The 21,793-nt window shown below is 44.1% G+C and overlaps 1 protein-coding gene across 1 annotated transcript in view; it reads right to left on the bottom strand.

Annotated features, from left to right (window-relative positions):
• Btbd9 (BTB domain containing 9) overlaps nucleotides 1-21,793 on the bottom strand; it is a 362,869-nt gene that overhangs the window by 120,596 nt on the left and 220,480 nt on the right. The window contains exon 7 of the mRNA XM_036167576.1: nucleotides 4,769-4,878. Within this exon, the coding sequence (XP_036023469.1) occupies nucleotides 4,769-4,878 (110 nt within the window). The remainder of the gene's footprint in view (nucleotides 1-4,768; nucleotides 4,879-21,793) is intronic.

Below are 21,793 nucleotides of genomic sequence, written 5' to 3'. Positions count from 1 at the left end.
TTTATACCACTCCCCTCTGGGTCCAGGAACATTACAGAAGAGGGAGAAGAGAGAATCTAAGAGCCAGAAGACAGGCAGAAGGGCTGCAAACTGTCAACTTCCAATCACGACCTTACTGGCCGTGGCCTACATATTGACAGCAGCATCTATAGTAACAGATGGACCTAACTGTATACTGAGAGGGTGAGCCACACTGAAAGTGTCAATGAACGTTAAGACAGAATTTCTTACACATTTTGAGTGAGATCTATCCTAGGACATAAAAACTGATTGTAGAAACACTTACACTACTTTCAGTAATGACATGGTCCGTGGCAGCATTGGTCCTGTTATTCTAAGGCTATTTGTATGAATAGGGACAGAGTCAATGAATTATTGTGCTGTATCACTGGTAACTAAGGTTGAAAAGTAAGACAGAAAGGCCAAACTGAATTTGAATTGAAGTTTCAGGGTGTGGTAATAACACATTTTATCTGTTAACTATATGATATATAAATAAGGCTATGAACATTCATTTTCTACTTCTGCACACAGAAAGGCCAAGAAACAGAAACAAAGATAGCAGCAAGCTCCAGTGAGAGACCTCTCTCAAAAACTAAGAGCAAGATAGAGGAAGACATACAGCAATTGACCTCTAACCTACATACCACAAGCACACACATACATACACAATCATGCACATATCACGCAGAAACAGCAACAGAAACAGTACACAAATCTACTTCTTTGGTCACACTTGGAGGATGCTAGGGAGTTACTTCTTCAGTGTGAAAACTGGCACAGAAAGGAAAAACACTGTAATGTTCACCCTATTTCTCCTGGGGAAGTTACATCTCAGGCTTATCAAATGAAACCTTAGAGAAATGTTCTCTTTCTAGCTATCAAAAAAGGACAGACTTAGAACATCATTCTGTAGTCCCAAATTATGAAGCAGCAGATTTGAGAAACAGTTATCAATAGATGGAAATACCCGAAGGAGAGAGAATCTGAACATCTACGTGTTTCATGATGCTGTAGCACACACATTAACTATGGAGCAGAGGTAACTAAAATTAATAAGAAAATCTGACTTGGCTTCTAACTTCTTTGTCACAGGAAATGCAATGGGTGAGCATGCCTTGGGGCTCAGTAACCAAAATCCAAGCCATCAGTTACACTGTAGACAAAAATCTGTTTTCTTCAACTAATAAACTTTTATTAGAGATGGAGTAAGTCCTGAGCAGGGGAGGGCAAGGAGCCTTATCAGAAGTATTTTGGGAGGGGTGCTGGGAATGGAACCCAGGGCTATATGCATGCTAAGCAAACACTGTGCTTTGGAGTCAAACTCCTAGCCCTGTTTCCTCCCCTTATTTTCTGATTTGAATAACTTACAAAATACCAATGTTCTCGCTGCAGACTTTGAAACTATTAGGAGACATTTCAATACTGGCTACCACTTAATATCTTAAGAAATTACTATTCAAATATGAGGAATTATAATGGCATTATAACACTGAATAATAGGATACTTATGACTGACTTCAAAATAATCTAGTAGTGGGGCTGGAGATGGCTCAGTATTTGAGAAGACTGGCTGCTCTTCCAGAGGACTTAGCAACCCCACTGGTGCCCACAACTAACTGTAACACTCTACTGGCCTCTTTGGGTACCAGGAACACATGTGGTACACAGACATACATGCAGACAAAATATGTATACACATAAAAATAACAGTAATCTGGTGGGGAGGAAGTTATAGATAGCTAAAACTAAACTGGCTGTGAGTTGTTCTCAAAAACAGTAGGTAGGGACTATAGTCTTCAAGTGAGTGACTAGTATGATGCTCAAAGAAGTGAACATGAATGCAGACTCTCTCAGGGCTGTGAAAACTCAGCCCTGAGCAAACATATACGAAGATCACAAAGTAGAACACTGAACAAACGCCACGTTTGAGAGGTCGGGAAAGTGTGAAATAGCAGTTGCTTCTGCTCTAATTAGACCTCACTAGTGCCACGTTGGGGTCTCCTGCAATTCTTCCTAACACGGAGACCACAATCACCACAGGCCCGCTCTGCCAGGAGAGGATGCATCGCAGCAAGATCCACAAGCAGCCATCAAGTGAGATGGGGCTGTGGCAGTGGCAGCAGCAAGGTGCTGGTCTACCACTCCCAGGGACAGAGGACCCTGATCAAGCTGCAGCAGGCTTTCTGCTAAGCTGTGCATGTGAAGCGGCATGAGGAGGAAGAGGCGCAGGCCATGGTACCACACACCTCCAGTTCTGGCATTTGAGAGACAGACACAGCGGATTATGAGTTTGAGGGTCTACAAACCCAAACCAAACAGGAACAAACAGCCCCTCCCATACCCACCCACACAAAGGAAAGAAACACCACCACCTTGGCTGTGCCACTTCCTACATCATCACATGTTGTAACACTGAAATCTGACTTTCAAGGTCTAGAGAAGAGTAATTAGAAGACTCTGAACTACTGGAGGAAACTGAGAACTAACAGTCTACGAATCTAGAAATCACAGGAGGCCATGACACTCTTAGATACCCACAGTATTTCTGTTATTTTCCTATTTCTTTTCAGCCATGACAATCTTGGGCTCTCAAGGAGGTTTCATCTAAAACAGTTCACCTCTTGGTACATCTGGCCTGCCTGTGCCCTGCAGTGTCTACTCCTTTCTGGGGAGGTACCAGCAGGAGAGCTAGCTAAGGGCTAGGTGCTGCTACAAGGCACCTGACATAACCAACAAAGACATCTGCCCATTGCTGCTTTACACACCTCTGTAAGCTAAGCAGAGCTGCAGGGTCAGACTCGGTATGCGAGCCCCTGTGCCCCTCCCACCCCCACCACCTCCCTCTCTGCCTAGTCTGGGCAGCTCTGAACTGTAAAGATGAGCCCAGGAGATCCCGAGTGGGCCCCACTGGGGTCATCCACTGGTGAGCTCACATGCACAGCCGTCTAGTGGCCCAGCCACTGCTCCTATGTGGCAGAGGGACAGTGACAGGTGTGGGACTGAAGTGCCTTTGCAGCCACACTTGGATGCTCATAGAAAGGGCTGGAAGAAGTGTCCTACCAGACACCAGAACAACTTCTTGCCTTTGCAATCTTCTCCCATCACATGACATGCCCGAGACTATTATAGCCTCGGAGAGCGCCAGCTGAACATGCAGAGCAAGACTGCATGCATCACCACAATGGATACCGAGTTTGTTCTTTTAGTGGCCTCTTTACCAGACGGGCCTGTTTCTTGGGTAATTACAGTATCAACAAACTTGCTCTTCCTCCAGGATGAAGGGCACTGATTTACATGGGTACAACATGTACAAGAATGTAGTCCTTGGGGCTGAAATGAGGTCACACAGGTTGTGAATCTGCAGGCTCTTTCTTGGTTCTTCAGATCTTCCTAAGCAAGGTTTCTCCTGACTGTACACAATGAGGCCTGAAGTCTCCTGGGGACCTAGAAAGCCTGTAGCCACAAATCTATATACCCTACAGAATTAGAAGACAATGCCACTACATTGTGCTTCAAATTTGTTAATTTTCAAATTACTTGAAAGTCACAAAAATAGCACTAATATTCATTTTTTAATTACATCAACAGTAAAGTGAAAAAGAATTATTTTGGTTGAGTTCTAAAATTGATCTTCTCAATGGAAAAATTTCCAGTCTTTGACATTTCTGTATGTTATGAGGGAAACATAGCAGATGTGGGGAATTTTAGGCTCCAACCATTCAAACATCATTTACTGTGAGTTTGTATTCCTGTTAGAGTCACTGCCATGCTTAAAGACGTCCGTCAGTGTGGACATGTGTCCCAACATGGACAGGAGAACTGAATTCTCTTTTAAAGGTACAGAATTCTATGTTTGGTAAGGCTAGGCTAAAGTATACCCTGCCCCCAACATACAGTGAGGATTTCAAAGAAAGCTACAATAAAAATGCAAATTCAAGGATCTCATGAGCCAATCGATGCAGGAGCGGAGGAAAACTCAAGAGCATGAGAGGAAGTTGTCTGGAAAGGAAGTCACTTTTGAAATCACCAAGGTCAAGACCAGGGATGGATGGTGGGCAATGGCTAAGCAATGCCTAAAACAAAGCCAAAGCCCAAGTCAGCCAGACACAGACAGACAGACAGACAGACAGACAGACAGACACACACACACACACACACACACACACACACACACACACACGGGAAAAATCAGCCAGGCAGCTCCCACCCAGTACCTTGACTTCCTCACTGGTAGTCCAGCATTCCTGCCTTACTCAAATTACAGACTAGAACTTTCTCAAGGGTAATTTGGCTAAGCAGAGTGAATCTGGAACTGACATGTCTAAGGAAACATTCCCATAGCTACATATACCATTCATATCAAATCAAAGTCAACATGCCTTCATAGCAGTGGAAACTGAACAGCAGATCAATACTAGACATCCTTCCCAGCCTCATCTACCATTAAATATAGAAAAGCCTTTGGTGTGAAAGCCTTTGCCTGGATATGAAGAGCATTTTCTACTCTGCAAATCTGGAAAAGTCCCCAAATGCTATCAATTGCTTGCTGTAGTATTATAGTCGTATTTGTTTTTCCTTTAAGTTTACTGAATTTATTATTTTGAATTCTTCTACAAAGGCTAGTCTCTGTCACTCAGCCATAAGCATTCAAAAATCAACTGAAGTCCTTAATCAGAGGTTAGGGTTAAGAGGAACTATTAGAATAAGAAAATTCTGAAGGCAAAGTATCTAAGTATATATGCAAAAATACCATTGTAATACTTACCTATTAGGCCCTTCTCCAGAGTGAAGGTTTTGTTTGTAAACATACATTCAAAAGCCACAATGTGGAAAATCTTGTTCACTGTGTTGTGAGTCCCCACTATTCGGATATACCTGGGGGTGGAAAGAAAGCACATGTGTTGGAATGAGCTCTGCCACATCCAAGCCAGGCATAAGCAGGTAAGGCACACCACCACACCACACACAGAGTAGAGAGGACACTGAAAATTCTAAAGTCAATGTCCATGGCCGGCTCGTGGCCAGAACATTTCACAGGGATTTAAACAAACCTTGGCTCTGACTTACCTTGAAATCATACCAGTACTATTTAGTTCAACCCTTGTATGTCAGAACAAACGTAAATATATGAGACATTTACTCTAGAGAGTAACAACCAGCTTCTACCTTGCCTCATAGCTAGGAGTCTATCTGGGTACATGTGAAAAACTACAGGCAAAATCAAATGCTTTCAGCTCCAAGAGCTTCCTTCCACCCATTGCAGACAAATGCATGAAATCAATACTGTTTCCCTGTCCAAGAGCAAACATGCACATAAACTACTGAAAACCACTATGGATGTCTTTTCTTTTAGTACTGCTCCCAAGTCCTGACTGGGAAGTCAAGCTTATATACTTACGCCAGTCCCCCACCTGACTGCTGGAGAGCCTTCACTGTAGAGAGGACCCAGCTTGCTCTGCAGCTTCTCTCTGGGCCCAGGCTCTGCCATCTGCACATGGTGTGGAGTTTCACTGGGCAGATCTGGAGTGTCTTGGCCTGTTCACCCCATTTATTTCCCTAGAGGCTTCATCTTTGACAAACAAGCATCACACCCTGGAGCAACTTGCTCTCTTAGCTCTAAAAGGACCAACAGCTCACAGGTTAATGAAGACACAACTCAGTCTTCTGAGTGTCACACATACCACAGGGAATGTGCTCCCTGCTGTCTGACTAGAATTCAAAGGAAGAACCATGAAAAACAACTACATTAACCAAGAACGCTCTTCCAAATTATAAACGATGCGTGGAGAGACGGGGCATATGAGAGAACAGATTTCAATTAGGAAATGACAGGCTGGGCAATGTTTTAGTAATGCCCTCCCTCTGCACGTAGAACAACCTTCGATTTAGATGATAGAATTTGACTTCTAAGTTAATCGCTGTTCACTAATTCCATAATTTCCTAACATTTCTCATCACTCCGAATTAACTGTATAATGTAAAAGACTATTGAAACATTCACGTTAAGGAGACTATATTTAGGGGTTTTGCATTATGGGCTATCTTCTTCCATTTCTTCCAGTCTAAGCCTCATGGCATTCCCTGTGCACCTCATTTAGCCATCTGCTCCGTGACACAAGCCGATCACTCATCTTCATAACCCATATTAATGGGATCTCCTGGTCTCGCTCTTCAGAATGTCTGGACTTACTGCAGGGAGAACCATCCTTCCCTTGCTGAGACCCAGCAACTGCTCCTACCAGAACCCTGCAGCCACAAGGAAGCTTTCTTTCATTTCCTCAGCCTCAGTGCAGACAAAGAGGGCTGAGCTGGTTGGGTTTTCTGTTGTTGTTGGTGGAGAGTTCATTTGAACTAAATTCTTAAGGGTCTGAGCAGTACAGACTGTGCTGTCGGTTACTCTTGGCAGCGACGGTCTCACTGGTGCTCTCTGGAAGGGAGGGGGGCACTAAACCTGGCACCTTGGCTGGAATCTAATTTTGGTCATTTCCTGTAACCACAGGAACTCAACTAGCATAGCACTTTCAACCACACATGGCCAAGGCAGCCTGAGTGCTGCTGTCTGCAATCTTAGAGCAGGCAGTTGGATGGAATCTGATCATATCCTAGTCTCAAGGTTAAGCTATCCAAGAAGAATGAGCTCTCCTACTGTGCATGGTACAAGAGCCAGGAGATGACTAACAGGGCCTTCCCCTTGGCAGTGCCTAAAGCAGATGCTCAACTGTCCTGCCTTCCTTTTTGAAACACGGAAGCAAGCATTCAAGTTTAGATAATAGTCATTTCCCAGTTTTACGCTGATGTAAATAGCAGGAATAGACAAAATTATTCAGCCTTTCCTCCCCTTGCCACAGTTCTAAGCACTTGAAGACAAACAGTTGTAGTGGAATACACTTTACAAGTTTAATGACAGTGTTTGTGACAATCAACAAAATAATGGATAAGAAGAACACTGAGAAATGTCTCCAGGTCAAAGCCCCACATAAATGAAGACAGTGTTATCTCTGCCCATAATCCTGAGGTCAAATGAGCCATTCATGACTGTACATCACGGTTCTTGCTGGCTACACAGCATGCCCATAACAAGCCCTGTCACCTTGGCTCACATGCTGTTTAAGCTTGTACAATTACAGCATAACTCACAGCAATGATTTGATGTCCTCACCCAAGCCCACACTTTAAGAAATGGAACACCAAAAGACAGAAGCCAGGCCCCTCCTCTCCTGCATTGAAGAGAATTACTAGAAACAGCACGCAGTGCCAACAAATGGCCAGGAGTCCATGACTGCTGGCAGCCTGGGGTCCTACACTAAGAAAGCAGAGGCCTGACTTCCTTGGAGACCCAAAGCAATGGCTGAGGAGGCTCACAAGTACCTACCCTGATTACAGACTCTTCCTCACTAGAGCTCAGAATGGAAGACCCCAAGGTGGATGAAAAGTTGCAACTAAAAACCCAAGAGAAAGGGGTGAAATGGAGTCTATCTTTGTTTTGTTTTGTCTTTTAATGTTCTTTGAAAGGCAAATGAAATGATCCTAACATTTAAGCAAGAGAAGTAGACATCACTCTTCTGCCACAAGAAATCCTGGAGAGAAGATGAAGCTTGTGACTTGTTCTTTTCCCTTCAGCACTGACTCTGCAGCACGCAGTCACTGATGTCACCTGGTCACAGGGATGGGGCAGCAAGGGCTGCATCAGTGTGCAGTGAAGAGCAGAGCTAGAAACTGGAGCGCTACCGTGGGTTCTCTCAGAGGTCCTCAACACAGCAGCTCGGTTTGAAAATAATTAAAACTTAAATGGAGCTGCAGAAGGCAGAGAGGCAGCAGACTGGCCGGTGCCGGGGAAGATGAACAACATCCACACGAGTTCCAGAGAACAGTCTATTTCTGATACTCTCCTGCCTTCCTTGTGTTCACCATCTTCAAGTGGCTGACAAAGCCCAGACCTTGAACACAGTTCAGAACAAGATGTTTCAGTAACGAAGCTCTTCAGAGTTAAGAGACTATGGGTGAAAGGGATTCTGTCTTCCTTAATAGGATAAAGTTAACACATTCAGGACAGCCTACAAAAATTGGAAGGTACTGCAGAGTTTTAGAATACTTTGGGCTTCAATGCAGTACAGCCCACCATGCAACGATGAGTCGCATGAGAGAAAAACGTTTAAACATTTTTGAACCTTGGATTCCTCCTCTATTAAGAAAGGTCAACAATACACCCCCAAGTCATAGGTTTTCAAAGCCAAGTCCCTATGAGTTGGTCAGGTAGCTACCAAAGCAATAGGGGTTATTACCATTGCTCCGACTGCCCATCATAACATGTCAGTAAAACCCTATTGCTGAAGACACACATGTTCTGGATACAAAGCACAGAGAAACAAGGCTGGAATTGAGCTGGCAGTTCTCTCTTTCTCTACTAGCTAGCATTCAATGAGCTGGAAGGGGCTACTCAGGCCACTGGGGAAGAAAACCTTCAACAATCACATCCAGCTATAGACCATTCATGCTACAATAGTGAACTGCCTGGCAAGATACGCCTACTAGTACAATGGTGGCATGAACGTTCTGGGTTAACAACTCTTCCTGATCAGATCTGAAGCACATCCCAGCGGAGGGAATATATGCCTAGCACTGTAAACTGCTCAAAAGCCTGAGTTAGGAAGGTTGCTCACAGGATCTACAGGGGAATCCATTACTTATGTTTGCCAAATGGACATGTAGGTGAACTGCCTTCCAAATGTTTATAATATACCAAGGCAGCACTCAGCCTTAACCAGAGGAGCCTATTTTGGCAATGAGTGAATAAGTGACTGCACAGTGCTTGGTCCCAAATGTGACATCTACGTCACACACTTCAGTCCCAAGGAACGTCACGGAGAAGATGGCAAAAGAACATGGGAACCACAGGGTAGGGAGGAGTGTAGTGGGCACTGACTTGTATCTATCACATGGCTGCTGCAATCATGGAAACACAGAAGCTGGGACTGCCTCTATCTCCCCACCCCCACCATAAGGAGGAAATGAGGATGGGAGGGAACTAGGTGGGGAGAAGAGAGCCAGTGGAGGGAAGAGGTTAAGAGAGGAGGGGTGTAAATCTCAGTTACACTGTACACAAGGTATGATACTGTTGATTTTTAAAAGTAACAAAAATTATCCACAAAAAGTCAATGATAGAAACTCAATAGAGTATTTAAGTGAGTTAAATATTTTAAAGTTACCAAAGGCAGAGCTTAGCAGAGTAGGGTACCCTTAAAATAGACTGGTGAGTACATTATTTTGTGGTTTAGACTTTGAACTCTAGGACACCTAGGAGAGTACTCCTTGCTATGGAACAATCCTTTTCTACACTGTGTTTATGTATTACTCTCATTGGCTAATAAAAAGCTGACAGGCTGGTAGCTAGGCAGGCAGTTAGATGGGAAAGCCAAACTGAGAATGATGGGAAAGAAGAGGGCAGAGTCAGAAGTCACCAGCCGGACACAGATGGAGCAGGAGATGAGCATGCAATGCTAATAAAGGTACCACCATGTAGCAGAGGGTAAATAAGGAATATGGGTTAACTTAAAATGTGAAAGCTAGTTAGTAATAAGTCTGAGCTATTGGCCGAGCATTCACAATTAATGTAAGCCTCTATGTGGTAATTCGGAAGTGGCTTCCAGGACAGGAAAACTCCACTATAACTCCTGATGCTAGATGGTGAAGTGAGACAGGCCACAGGGTAGATATGCCCATGCAGATAGGTCATGATCACCCTCTGAGGCACCACAGCATAGGGCATCAGGTTCTATTAGAAAGCACGGGTTTTCTGACTCTATGGTATTTTCTACTTTGATCATCTGGTCTAAAAACCCTGTCTCAAAGCTCATGAAAGCAAGAGAGGAATTAACACCCTGCATGAGCTGAAAGCCTCTACTTTCCGCCCCAAGCTTCCTGCTTCAGTAGACAAGGAGAAAGAAATCCAGGCACACTCATTCAGGCGGTGTGGTACATTGTTCAATCCAAATGAAAGGTTCATATTCTTGTGCGTATCTTGGAAGCTAAGAGTTTTAATTTATTAAGGAACACGACATTTCCTAAAAGAGGACTAATATTTTGCTTTGGTGATTTCATGGCATTATCTCCCTGATGTGAAAAGGTACAAATTCCCACCCTTCGTCTGTCCATCATTTCTGTCAGAATGCTTCCAGAGCTAACATCTCACAGCTAACACTGAAGATGTCAAGCATCTTTGTTTTGTTTTGTTTTGTTTTGTTTTGTTTTGTTTTGGTGTTATTTTTCGAGACATAGTTTCTCTTTGTAATAGTCCTGGCTGTCCTAGAATTTACTCTGTAGATCAGGCTGGCCTCGAACTCACAGAGATCCGCCTACCTATGCCTACCAAGTGCTGGGATTAAAGGTGTGCTCCATCACTGCCCAGCAATGTCAAGCATTAATAGACTAAAGAAAAAAAAAAAATCAGTGAACTGTGCATTCCCACCTTTACTCCCTAGTCTCTAGTCCTGGCAGACTCCAAGCTAACTCTGTGGTTAGAACAAATCCTTAACCTTAACCTCAGTTACATACTGTTCTGTACTAAGCATATTCTAGTATCAAATAAGTTTGATTTGTTAAGAATATTTAAGTAAGCTCTCAAGGGAGCAAGTGAGTCTACACTTCAAAAGAATTTTCATTTTTAGGAAAGAGTTTATTTTCAAATTGGACTTTACATTACTGGCATAAGCAGGTACTACTGAAAGCTAGAGGTAGGGTTAAAGCAGTGTACACTTTTAAGAGGGGTTCCTTAATACTTTTTGTTCTCCAAGTGGCCTTGAGAACTCTGAGGAGAAATCCTGCTCTTTGCTGTGGTCAGGGACAGTTCCCTAACAAGAACAAGCTACAACTCTTACTAGAGGCCTGGGGTGACCTGGGGTCTGGTCATTCCTAGGTTTTTTTCCCCTTCTTCCTCACATGGTCCTCCAAGTTCCAGAGCAGCTAGATTCTATCTACAGCATAGATTCACCTGTGGCTTTTTCCTCCAATTCTGAGTATAACGTCAGTGCTCTTAACAACAGAACATGAGCTGGAGGGGGAGTGTCTGGGGCTTGTTGCTAAGGCAGCTAGTGAAAAACAGTTTGCTGCCAGAATGACAAAAAGCTTCTGGAAAAAGCATGTTGCAACAGAAAAGATTTGTAACTCCTAGAAAGCCTTCCCTCTGGCTGGCCTGTGGAGCTGTAGACTGTCCCTGCAGCACTGTGCACTTCGAGAGGGAGAAAGGGAAAGGTTAAACACTTTGCACAGTGAGCCAAAGCAGAGGCTACCAGCTCAGAGAGCAGCCAGGCCCCTGGCCTCAGGCCCTGTGGAGGAAGGAGTCATGCACCTGCGTCTAAGACACTCAACCTGAAGGGCAAACAAAACAAGAGGACATCTTGTTTAGAAGCCAGTAGAAGGAGGGAGTTGATGGGTGAAATAATAACCCATCGTTCCCCAAACAGAAAGCCACCAACACAGATAGAAGTATCTGCTGTTTCTCATAAAAAGCACAAGTGAATTTTGAGCAATAAGTTTCCCTGTCCCTCAAATATTCAGAGCCAAACACTGCCATTTGCCTTCAACTTATAAAACTGTACTTGGAATTATCATCCCCCTAACTAATTGTAGTGTTTATATAAATCATGTAAAATTATATAAGGCGTGAAGTTATTTAGTTCATTTAAATGTTCTGCTTCTGTATTTAAGCTCTTAAAGGTACCCTGAGTAAATCTGTCATTAATCAAGATCCACCTTGATTAGTAAAAAAAATTGTACTAAGCCCTGTGAGGAATGAGCTGAAAGACAGGACAAAAGCCTTGATCTCGGGACATTTACACTAAGCCTCAGGCAAGAACAGAAACACTGTGTAACTCTGAGCAGACAGACCCAGTGAAAACCTGGGTTAACTTCTTCATTTATCCACCCCCCACCCAGGGGGAGTGCAATCTTTTAATCCCAGCACTCGGGAGGCAGAGGCAGGAGGATCTCTGTGAGTTTGAGGCCAGCCTGCGCTACAGAGTGAGTTGCAGGACAGCCAGGGCTAGACAGAGAGACCCTGTCTTGGGGAAAAAAAAAAAAAAAAAGGTTCTTCATTTATCTTGGGCTCCACACTGTGGGCAGCTGTGGAGAGAAGGACTGAGCACTCAGTACCTACTCACTCACATACACAGCGTCATCTGCAAACATGGGCTCTCAGAGTGTGGGCTTTCAAAGTCCTACTGGTAAAGCTCACTACACTTATTTCAAAGACCCAAACCAAACAGACATGGCAAAGGAGAACGGATTCCCGCTGTCCCACCCCCAGTGATCAACAGCCTATGCAAATTGCTGTGGATATCGCTCTGTGTAAATAAAGTTCTGACTGGCCACTGGCCAATCAGAACTTTATTTACACAGAGCGATATCCACAGCACTTCCCCTTTTCTTTTTTTTAAGGAAGGTTTTAACTTTTACATAGTACAATTACATATAACAAAACAATTATCAAGCAAGAATTATAGTTACAATATTAAAGAAGATATCCTATCACGCCCACATTCCCAAAATTATCAAGCCGGCTTTGGAGATGGAATTGGCTCACTCCTTCTCTAAACCCAGACATATTGCTAAAAAAAAAGGTTAAGAGATTCTTGTGTCCCAAATCAAAAGAGCCCTCTGGTGTGGGACAGAGAAAAACCAATATTTTTCTTTAAAACAGTTTAATTATAAATGAGATCTCTTTCTAAAGAAAAAAAGGGGATATGATACAGATATAATAGGATAAAAGGGTAGATTAAGGAACTTACTTCTAAAGAGCAACAACTTGTTTAAAATGTTTTACATTGGTATAGATTTTAGTCTATTGATACAAACTTAAAGTTAATTTTGTTATACTATATATATATATATATATATTTCTACCCCTGTTTAAGGTATTGTGTTTGTATAGCTCATTTAAAATTGTAATGGATAATTAAAAATAGATTAATAATTAATCATCTGTGATAATCATACTCATAGCCATGTTAGTTAAGTATTCTGGGTATACATAGAGATATTTCAGATAGATAGGTAATCTTCAAATACTTCAAAGACCTTCAGAATATGGCATATAAAATATTTTTAAAATTTAGACTTTCTGGACAGTGAGACATGTCTGCGCCTGGCTGCACCGATTTACTTCAGAGAGGAGGATGGGCATTGAAGACACTTCATATGGAGTTTATCTTCACCTTGGCAAAAATAGCCATTTGGGCAAGAAACTGTTCTTGCCTGGACTGTTCGATCACCTGGACATGCAGGACCCATAGAAAGGTGACCACTGAACTTTGCTTTCAAAATGGTCCTTCAGGTTCCTGCTTCACAGAGGAAACGGCCAGACATTCTACAGGACACTGAGAGAAGTGACCGAGAGACTCTAGCCCTGTGGGCTGAAGACAAGTGCCCCAACTCTAGGAACATTAGGTGACTGTCTAGGCTGCCAGCTGTCTCTGTCTACTCTTGCAAGGCTCCTGAAAAATGCTTACATCCTTCTCCCGGTTCTCAGGTAATATTATATCCTTCTGAGGTCTTTGATGTGGTTGAAGACTAGATAGTTATAATTTCCTCAGTTATGATACAAGATAAGTTAGATATAAAACTTTAGATTCACAAATATAAGATAGATAGGATATCTTCTTTAATATTGTAACTATAATTCTTGCTTGATAATTGTTTTGTTATATGTAATTGTACTATGTAAAAGTTAAAACCTTCCTTAAAAAAAAGAAAAGGGCAAGTGCTGTGGATATCACTCTGTGTAAATAAAGTTCTGATTGGCCAGTGGCCAGGCAGGAAGTATAGGCGGGACAAGAGAAGAGAATTCTGGGAAGTAAAAGGCTGGAGGGAGACACCGCCAGCCGCCGCCAGGAGAAGCAACATGTAAAGACACTGGTAAGCCACACGCCATGTGGCAAAGTACAGATTAACAGAAATAGGTTAATTTAAGATAAAAGAAGTAGATAACAAGCAGCCTGCCACAGCCATACAGTTTGTAAACAATGTAAGTTTCCATGTGCTTTCTTGTTTGGGTCTGAGCGACTGTGGGACTGGCGGGTAAGAGAGATTTGTCCTGACTGTGGGCCAGGCAGGAAAACTCTTAACTACAGCAAATGATATTCTGAGAACCTGCTATGTACCTGCTTGCTACCCCTAGTCTAGGTAGTACAGGTAAAATCCCTCCTCATGAACTTACATTTAGAGTCAAAAGAGGGATAACATGTTTAAAATAAACCTATGATCCATTGTTTACAAGATAAACTACTCCTCACAGACCCTCAGACAGACAAGCAGTGCTAACCCACTGGCTGGGAATGGCAGCTGATTCCAGTGGGAGGACATAGCAGCTCTGTCCCACATAAAGGAGTCTGAGGACAGGGCCAGTACACCATCCCAGATACTCAGTGGGACAACAGAAAAAAACCACCATAGAGGCTTCTTACAACTTAGAGGAACCAATTTGAATTTCACTGGGAAAAAAGCCCAAAAAAACCCATGTATTTCATGGTTTAGTTTTCATTTCTTCAGATTGTAATATTCAAAAGATTAAAAGGAGGAAGTGGGGATGGTATAGATAAAGTAAAATGAACCCTGAGAAACAAGCAGGAAAGAAAGGAGGGGACAGGGATGGGGGAGATACCCTGGAGTGAGCCAATCCCTGCGCTCTGGGTGCTGCTCACGTCCACCAGAGTTCAACCTCTGCATCTTACAGTAACTTTCCCTAGTCCAACACGCTCGGGATGGGGGAGAGAACTTCCTAGCTTCATCTTGGCAACAGCTGCACTGTCTTCCCCAGTTCACCCAACAGGCGTGAACTTCCACCAGCACAGACAAATAAGCCGAATGCAAGTGTGCACAAGAGAGTCTGCGAAAACTCACTTCGTGACTATGACCTCGAAAACAAACCTGCTGGGCGGAGTCCCGGATCACAGTGGGAAAACATTCCTTTCTCCCTTAACTAGGGTGGGCACAAACCATTCACTGCAACAAAACTTTAAGGACAGAATAAATTTTTTTTCCCTTCTTCTTTTAGAACAGGTGAATGAACAGAAAGGAAGAGGGGTAAAAAGGAAGAGAAGACTTTGGGGTCATGGGTGTGATCACAGTGTGTTCTGTGCATGTATGCATAACCACGGTTAGGCAGAGTGGCTCATGGCTGTCATCCCAGCACCCAGGAGCCTGAGGGACCATGACTGCTACAAGTTTAATGCCAGCTTGGGCTGCTGAGAGACACCAAGTCTCAAAAACAACAAACTAAATTTCACAAGGCTATTAGTTTGTGCAGTTATATATGCTAGTTGTGAAAGGTTTAAACAAGAAAGCAGTTTGGCTCTCCAAAGAAACACTTAAGATTCCTAAGAAGGTGAACACTGGCTACCCCAAGAAATGCAATGGTGCCTGGCCATGGCAGTCTCAAAGTGTCAGAAACTGAGAGCGCCAGAGTGCAGGGACGGAAGACGTCGGCCTCTGCTCCACTCTGCTGAGAGGTGGCACAAGAACTCAGGTCTCAGCTGACGCTCTGAACACACCTCACGTGCAGCCTCTCACAGTCCATGCAGATACGCAGCCAATCCTAACACATGTTCAGACGTGTTATCCCATAATGTAGACAGTACTAAATACCATAGCAACAGTCTTCTCTTCAGACTGGAGATGTTGAAGCTTGGCAGCCTGTAACCCCCAGCCTTGTGTCCTTTACACCTACCTAAAGGAACCTGTGTTCCAGGCAACAGACCCTCAGAACACTAAATGTACTGGGGGAGAGGGAGACAAGCTGAACTCCCAAAGCCCCACATATTCTATCTAATATCCCTAGAGTAGTCATCACTGTTCACAGAAAACTTCAGGGACCTTCCTTTTGCCTTGGGGAAATCTGGTACCTCTACTCAGAATGGAAAGGGAAAGGGGAGGAGCAATGGGGAAAAGCTAGCCAGCAATTCAACTAGCATGCAATTCAAGTAGCCGTCTAATTATGTACAGCTCTCAACAAGAGGCAGAATAGGAAAGTAAATAAAAACAATACTAGAGAAAATGAGGATAGTCACCATCTACACACAGGAAATGCAAACCCTCGCAGGAGACACACAAGGACAAGCCACAGTGAGCATGAATGCATACAGTGCACCCCTCAGGGCTGCTACAGGGCTGCTGTGTGACCAATTTTGCCCCAGAAGCCTATATTCCAATTTCCAAACAACAAGGCAGATTACGGCCCTAATTTCAATGCTACAGCTAGGAGAGACTTAGTCAAGAACGTGAACTCAAGCAAAGCAGGAACAGGAGGATGCTCCACCTGGCACTATCCGGTCTACAAGGGCTGCCTGCAGCAGGAGCTAAGCTGACTGAGATTCAAGTGGGCCTGTCTTTCTGGTCAACTTAACAAAGCCTGTCTTTGCTGGTGCACACACACCCATGGTGCTGTGAATCCTATGCTGACATTCAATCTGAAGTCTGTCCCGCATCTGCATCTCCTGTGGATTAGAAAGCAGCTTGGGAAGTGGAATAGTTAAGCAAGGATTTTCTCCCTTCCCAAAATGTCTTCAGAGTTCAGCCATGCATGCCCTGGGCTTTCCAGGCACAGCCTCAGTGCTAAGTCGGTGGTCAGAGAGAACCCCAAGCTTACACTTGTTTCACAGACTCAAGGAAAGAAACATTTGGGGATATAATGCACACAGAGTAACGTGCTCTTGTAAAAGATTTTTTTGTTTTGTTTTTTCATTAACAAGAAGATTCTGTCCTATTTCTAGAAGCTACTGCTACCCCTCTGGTCCTTGGCCTCTTCAAGCAAACCAACGCTGCCTTTACTATTTGCTCCTCTTTAATTTTAAAAATAATATTAGCTGTGCACATAGTTAAAAGTCAAATTGCCTGTAAGGCTTGCTATGACAATCTTCCATGCCCCATTTCCTCCCCTCCCCAGAGGAACCACTGTTATCTGTTTTAATTCATTATTTTAGGATCTCTCTTGCATCTATAATCAACATGCATCTTCTGGTGTAGGCTTTACCGACCAACGCTACTGCTACCAGACAAGGACTTAGTTTCCCCTTTCAACTGTGCCACTCCCACCCCCAATGTGGACTGTAACTATGGGCTGGATCGATACTTACTGTTTACATTAGGACTGTGTAAATGTTATTCACACCCAACTCCTACTCGGGGTTTTCCCAGTTAGAAATGGCATTGGGTTGTTTTGTTTTCTTTTGTTTGAGATAGAGCCTAACTCTGTAGCTCAGGCTGGCCTCAAACTCAAAGGAAACCTGTCTATTGGAGTTTATCAAACACTAGGGTTACAGACATCTGCTACCATGAGACCAGGGCTCAAGAGACTTTTGTTTTGCTTACTTTTAGGAATTCCTTACTAAACCCTTCCTTCCAGTAACTGTCCCTCAACTGACACGCTGCTCTCAAAGCATTTGGACACAGCATGCATCTCTGGTCATTTCTCTTTTCCAGTTGTCTTCTGAGGCCTCCTGAGCAGCTTCAGCCAAGCCCAACTGCCCTCACTCTCTCTAACCTCATCCACTCCAGGACTGCTTTTCTTTCTCCCCTCCTGTCTGCCCTTTGGTGTCAACTTTGGTGGAGTGTGCTTACTGAAAGCTTCCTGAGCAATGGTTCCTGGGAGGTGAAATGTTACAGACTTTGAGCAAACCTTTAGTACAATCTTCCTACTCAACTGGCATTTTATCTGGGTGTGGAACTTTAAACTACCAATTGTTTTCCTTGAGAGCTTTCAGTAGAGTACTGTCAGTCAACTGGTTTGCTACCAAACAGCCATTATACTATCTGAACTGGATTCTCTTTTTCTTTTTCTTCTTTAAAACCAAGACCTGCTCTAGAAGCATGTGGGTCATCTATAGATGTGCGTTTTCAGGAATTAGGTGAAGATATGTCTTGGGGTGGGTTTTGCCATCTGAGAACCCATATAATTCAGTCTGAGTGAAATGTCTTGAAGCGTTAGTACTAACTTCTTCCCCTGAACTTTTTCTCAATGACATTTGAAGTTCCATTGTAGAAACCTCTGAACCTTGACCTCTATTTTTATGCCTTCTTTTCAGTCATCTTTTCTTCATTTTGGTTTTCTATCTGGGAGAGTTCAACTTCACTGCCTAGGCCGCACACTGACTTTCCACGTCTGCTTTAAAACATTAAAGCTCTAATTACACTTCCTATTCTCTAACTGTCCCTTCTAATGGCATCCTGTCCTTGGAATAAAACTGCCATGTGTACTTTACTCTCTTTAAAGATGGCAATGGCTTGTGAAGTTTTAATTTCCCTCTGTACGGTTTTCCTGTCTGTTTTAAGTTTCCTGATGTCTCACTGTCAACCACATTGTGAAAAGGGAATTAGGCACACACTAGGAAACCTGGAGATGCAGCGAGGGAGCTTTGGCTTCACGAGGTTCCCTTAGAGGCCGGCCGTCAAAGAAAGCACACTTTCAGACTCCTCAGCTCATGCCTCTTGGGCTGGCCAGATTAGCTAGGGAGACATTTCTAACTCCCTTGTAGAAGGAAGATAAGGACCTGGCTTCTAGTGTTCTAGAAGCAAGTAATAAAACAAGACCAGAAACACACACACACACACAGAGAGAGAGAGAGAGAGAGAGAGAGAGAGAGAGAGAGAGAGAGAGAGAGAGAGAATTATAACCTCAACTAAGCTGTGTCCCCCACTTGACTTACTAGCCCATCTTACCCTCATCAGTTAAACCCCCAGTTCCACTCTGGCTGGGGAGAGCCAGTCAAGTCCACTCGGTGACTACAAGGTCTCCTCAGGCAATCCTCCTCCTTCTCTAGTCATCTCCTGCCTGGTTTCCGGTCAGCCCTGTGCGGGGGCCTGGTACCCTTCTCTGAGGACTCAACGGCTTTGGGCTCTATTTTCTTGAGCCTCTTCAGTCATTAAGCACCTGTTCATCGGCTTCACACTTCCTCCTCTCATTTTCCTTAGAATTAAGGGTTTATTCCTAAACAAAATCCCTCTGCTCTTGTTTTGTTGGAAGTTTTATTCTGAAGGGTGTGAGAACCAATGTGTGTTCACTTTGTTACCACCACCTGAAGTTCATAAGGGAATGCCCAGCTCTTTAGATATTCTGGTGAAGACTAAGGTCCAAGCAAGGGCTTCTGCTGGCCTTCATGCTGTGTGGCCACTCGAAAACTGGTAGGTAGGCCCGTAATAACCATTTTGCCCCATTTCCATCCCGACTCAGCCTTAGGGCTGCAATTCTATTCCTCACCTCACAATAACAGCATTACCCGCAGCAGCTGCTCCCCCGTCCCTCTTGACCCATTCCTCCTACCAGGTCCTCAAACGCTTGTCTCAGCCAAATCAGCTATCCCACCTCCTAGGCTGCTATTTTCACCAATTAAATGTCCAAACAAGGCTATGTCCAGACAGTCTTACAAATTATCACCATTCTGCAGAAAGATTCAAATGTCTGACTAGTTTTGTTAGCTTCAGTTTCTCTCCCTCCAGTAGAAAGGGGGACGTGTTCATTCCCACCGAGTAAAGATAAAGTAATTCAGCTCATCGTCACACTGAAACAGCTGCACACACCACCCTGGCCGCTCTGTTTATCTTGATAACTGTGGAAAACACCATCTCCTCCCCTTCCCGCTTTCCAGAACAATCACCAGCTCCACATGCAGATGGGCTGATTTCCACCCTCTGGAGTGCAGACCCGTCTGGGGTTCTTCCTGCACGTCCGCCATACACCCTTCTTTTGCTGCTGCTGCTGCTGCTGCTGCTGCTGCTGCTGCTGCTGCTGCTTCAGACAACAGCTGCTGCAGGGACCTGACAGAGTCAGCTGTGGGTCCTCTGGATGCTCCTGAACAGCCCAGCTCGGCCAGCTGCACCTGAGTAGAGCCATGCGAAGGAAGTGGCCAAGGTGGAGGAAGTGCACCAAGGTACCCTCTTTGATTTGTAGCTGCCGCAGGAGGGACAGAAGGCTGGGGAGGCAGCAAAAACATCTGGACCTTCCGGACTGCCAAGGGCTCTAAGTGGGACACTGGAAGAGCCAGAGGGGTGGGGAGTGTCAGCAGGGCCCATTTGCTTTTACTGCTTGTCTCTGGAAGCCCCAGGGACCCTTCAGGTTGGCTGACTGTCTTCCTGGACCAGTTACTGACTTAGATAGGAGTAAAGAAAGAGAAAATGTTTCGTTCTTGTCACTCGGTCTAGCCAGTAGAGTCCAGTTAAACACAATGGCAGCCTATCCTTGTCTGTCCAGGACTGGTCTGGTTTTAACACATCAAGTCTCACATCTCAGGACACTGCTCAGTCTCAGGAAACCCAGTTCACCCAGGCCACCAGCAGTCATTTCCACCCTGAAAACCACTCAGCACCTTCACCTTTCAGGCCCATCCCTGCCCCACAGCTGTACCCCACACAGTCTAACACACAGGGCATTAAAAGGCCAGCTTGTGCCTGACTTGAAGCAGAAAGCAAGACTATGTCATTTGGGCATACCCAGTTTCTTTTCTAGAGTCCCTGTCACAAGTACAAGGCATCTGCCCACAAATCTGAATCAAAATGACCATGGCAGACAATGAAAATGCAGCTTGTCTTGGTGCCCAGGGAAACAGCCCTCCCTCAATAATTTCAATGCTAAATCTTGGAAGAAAGAAGCCAGAGAAAACTCAATTACCTAGGGATGGATAATTACGTGCAGATCACTCTGGTTGGCTTAGCCCTCCCCTGCTCTGGCCAGCATCAGGCCACTTCACTGCTGAGTTTATCAAGGCAGTGGGAAAAAAACAACTTCTTCATTTTAAAGCAGCTTCCTCAGGAAGGATGCTCAAGGTGCGGGCTCACAAGACTACACATTGGAAGAGATGATGGGGCAAGGAGGCTTATTTTAATCACTTACCCCTTCTAATTCTCAATGGAATAAACAGCTGAGCCTGTGCTTGCACTACAGGACTAGGAAAATTATAAGTGTCAGAGAACTGATGATGAAACTATACAAGATCCCAGCTTTTAAAGTATTATTTCAACAGTCACAGAGACAACGGTAACACTAGCAATTAACAAAAGAATAAATGTGAATGTTTATATATTATTCTTTAACTTTCTTATAGCTTACATCAAGGAAGTCCATTAATTCAGAATGTGAAGTATCAATTTTATAAAGACACTTGAATGAGCAACTCAGATTTGGCTTATTCATTTGCCTTCTGGAAGCTTGTTTCCTCATCTGTAGAGAGGAAAGTAATCGTATCTAATATAAGAGAATTTACAGGAACCAGGCACACAGTGTGTTCAGTAAGGGGCAGGTTGGGAGGTGGGGGTGAGGGAAGGATACTCTTAAGTGCTCAAAAACATGAAATGAGTGCATTTCCCACAGTTTACTAGGCATTTCTATTGGGCAACTACCATATACTGAGCCCTTTTAGACATTAGATGAGGAAACAAATGTGAACAAGTCAATTCCTAAAAGGCCCACTGTTTTCATATAGACAGGAACTTCAATACCAATTAATAAATATCCTGCAAACACTACACTAGCAGCATGGTGGCATACAGCAATGGCACCTTACTCAGACAGGGACAACCAAGAAATGCTTTCTAGATGTGGTTGCTGAGGACCAAGAGATGAGAAGGAAGAGGTTAAAGGAAGTCAGAAAGGAAAATCAAGGCAGAAGAGTAGCATGTGCAGAGTCTGGGGGCGAGAAAGACCGGACAGAGCAGCAGAGCTGAGGCTGAACTGAATGGGAACAGCCATGGTGGAAACACAGTCCGGCCGTAAGAACAAGTGGAAGGGAGGCTGAAGGCTAGAGGGGCTGTC

This window comes from Onychomys torridus, chromosome 18 (genome assembly GCF_903995425.1).
Source record: "Onychomys torridus chromosome 18, mOncTor1.1, whole genome shotgun sequence".
In the NCBI taxonomy this organism is placed as follows: domain Eukaryota; kingdom Metazoa; phylum Chordata; class Mammalia; order Rodentia; family Cricetidae; genus Onychomys; species Onychomys torridus.
Note: the sequence above shows the minus strand (reverse complement) of the source record. Positions and strands in the feature narration are given on the sequence as shown.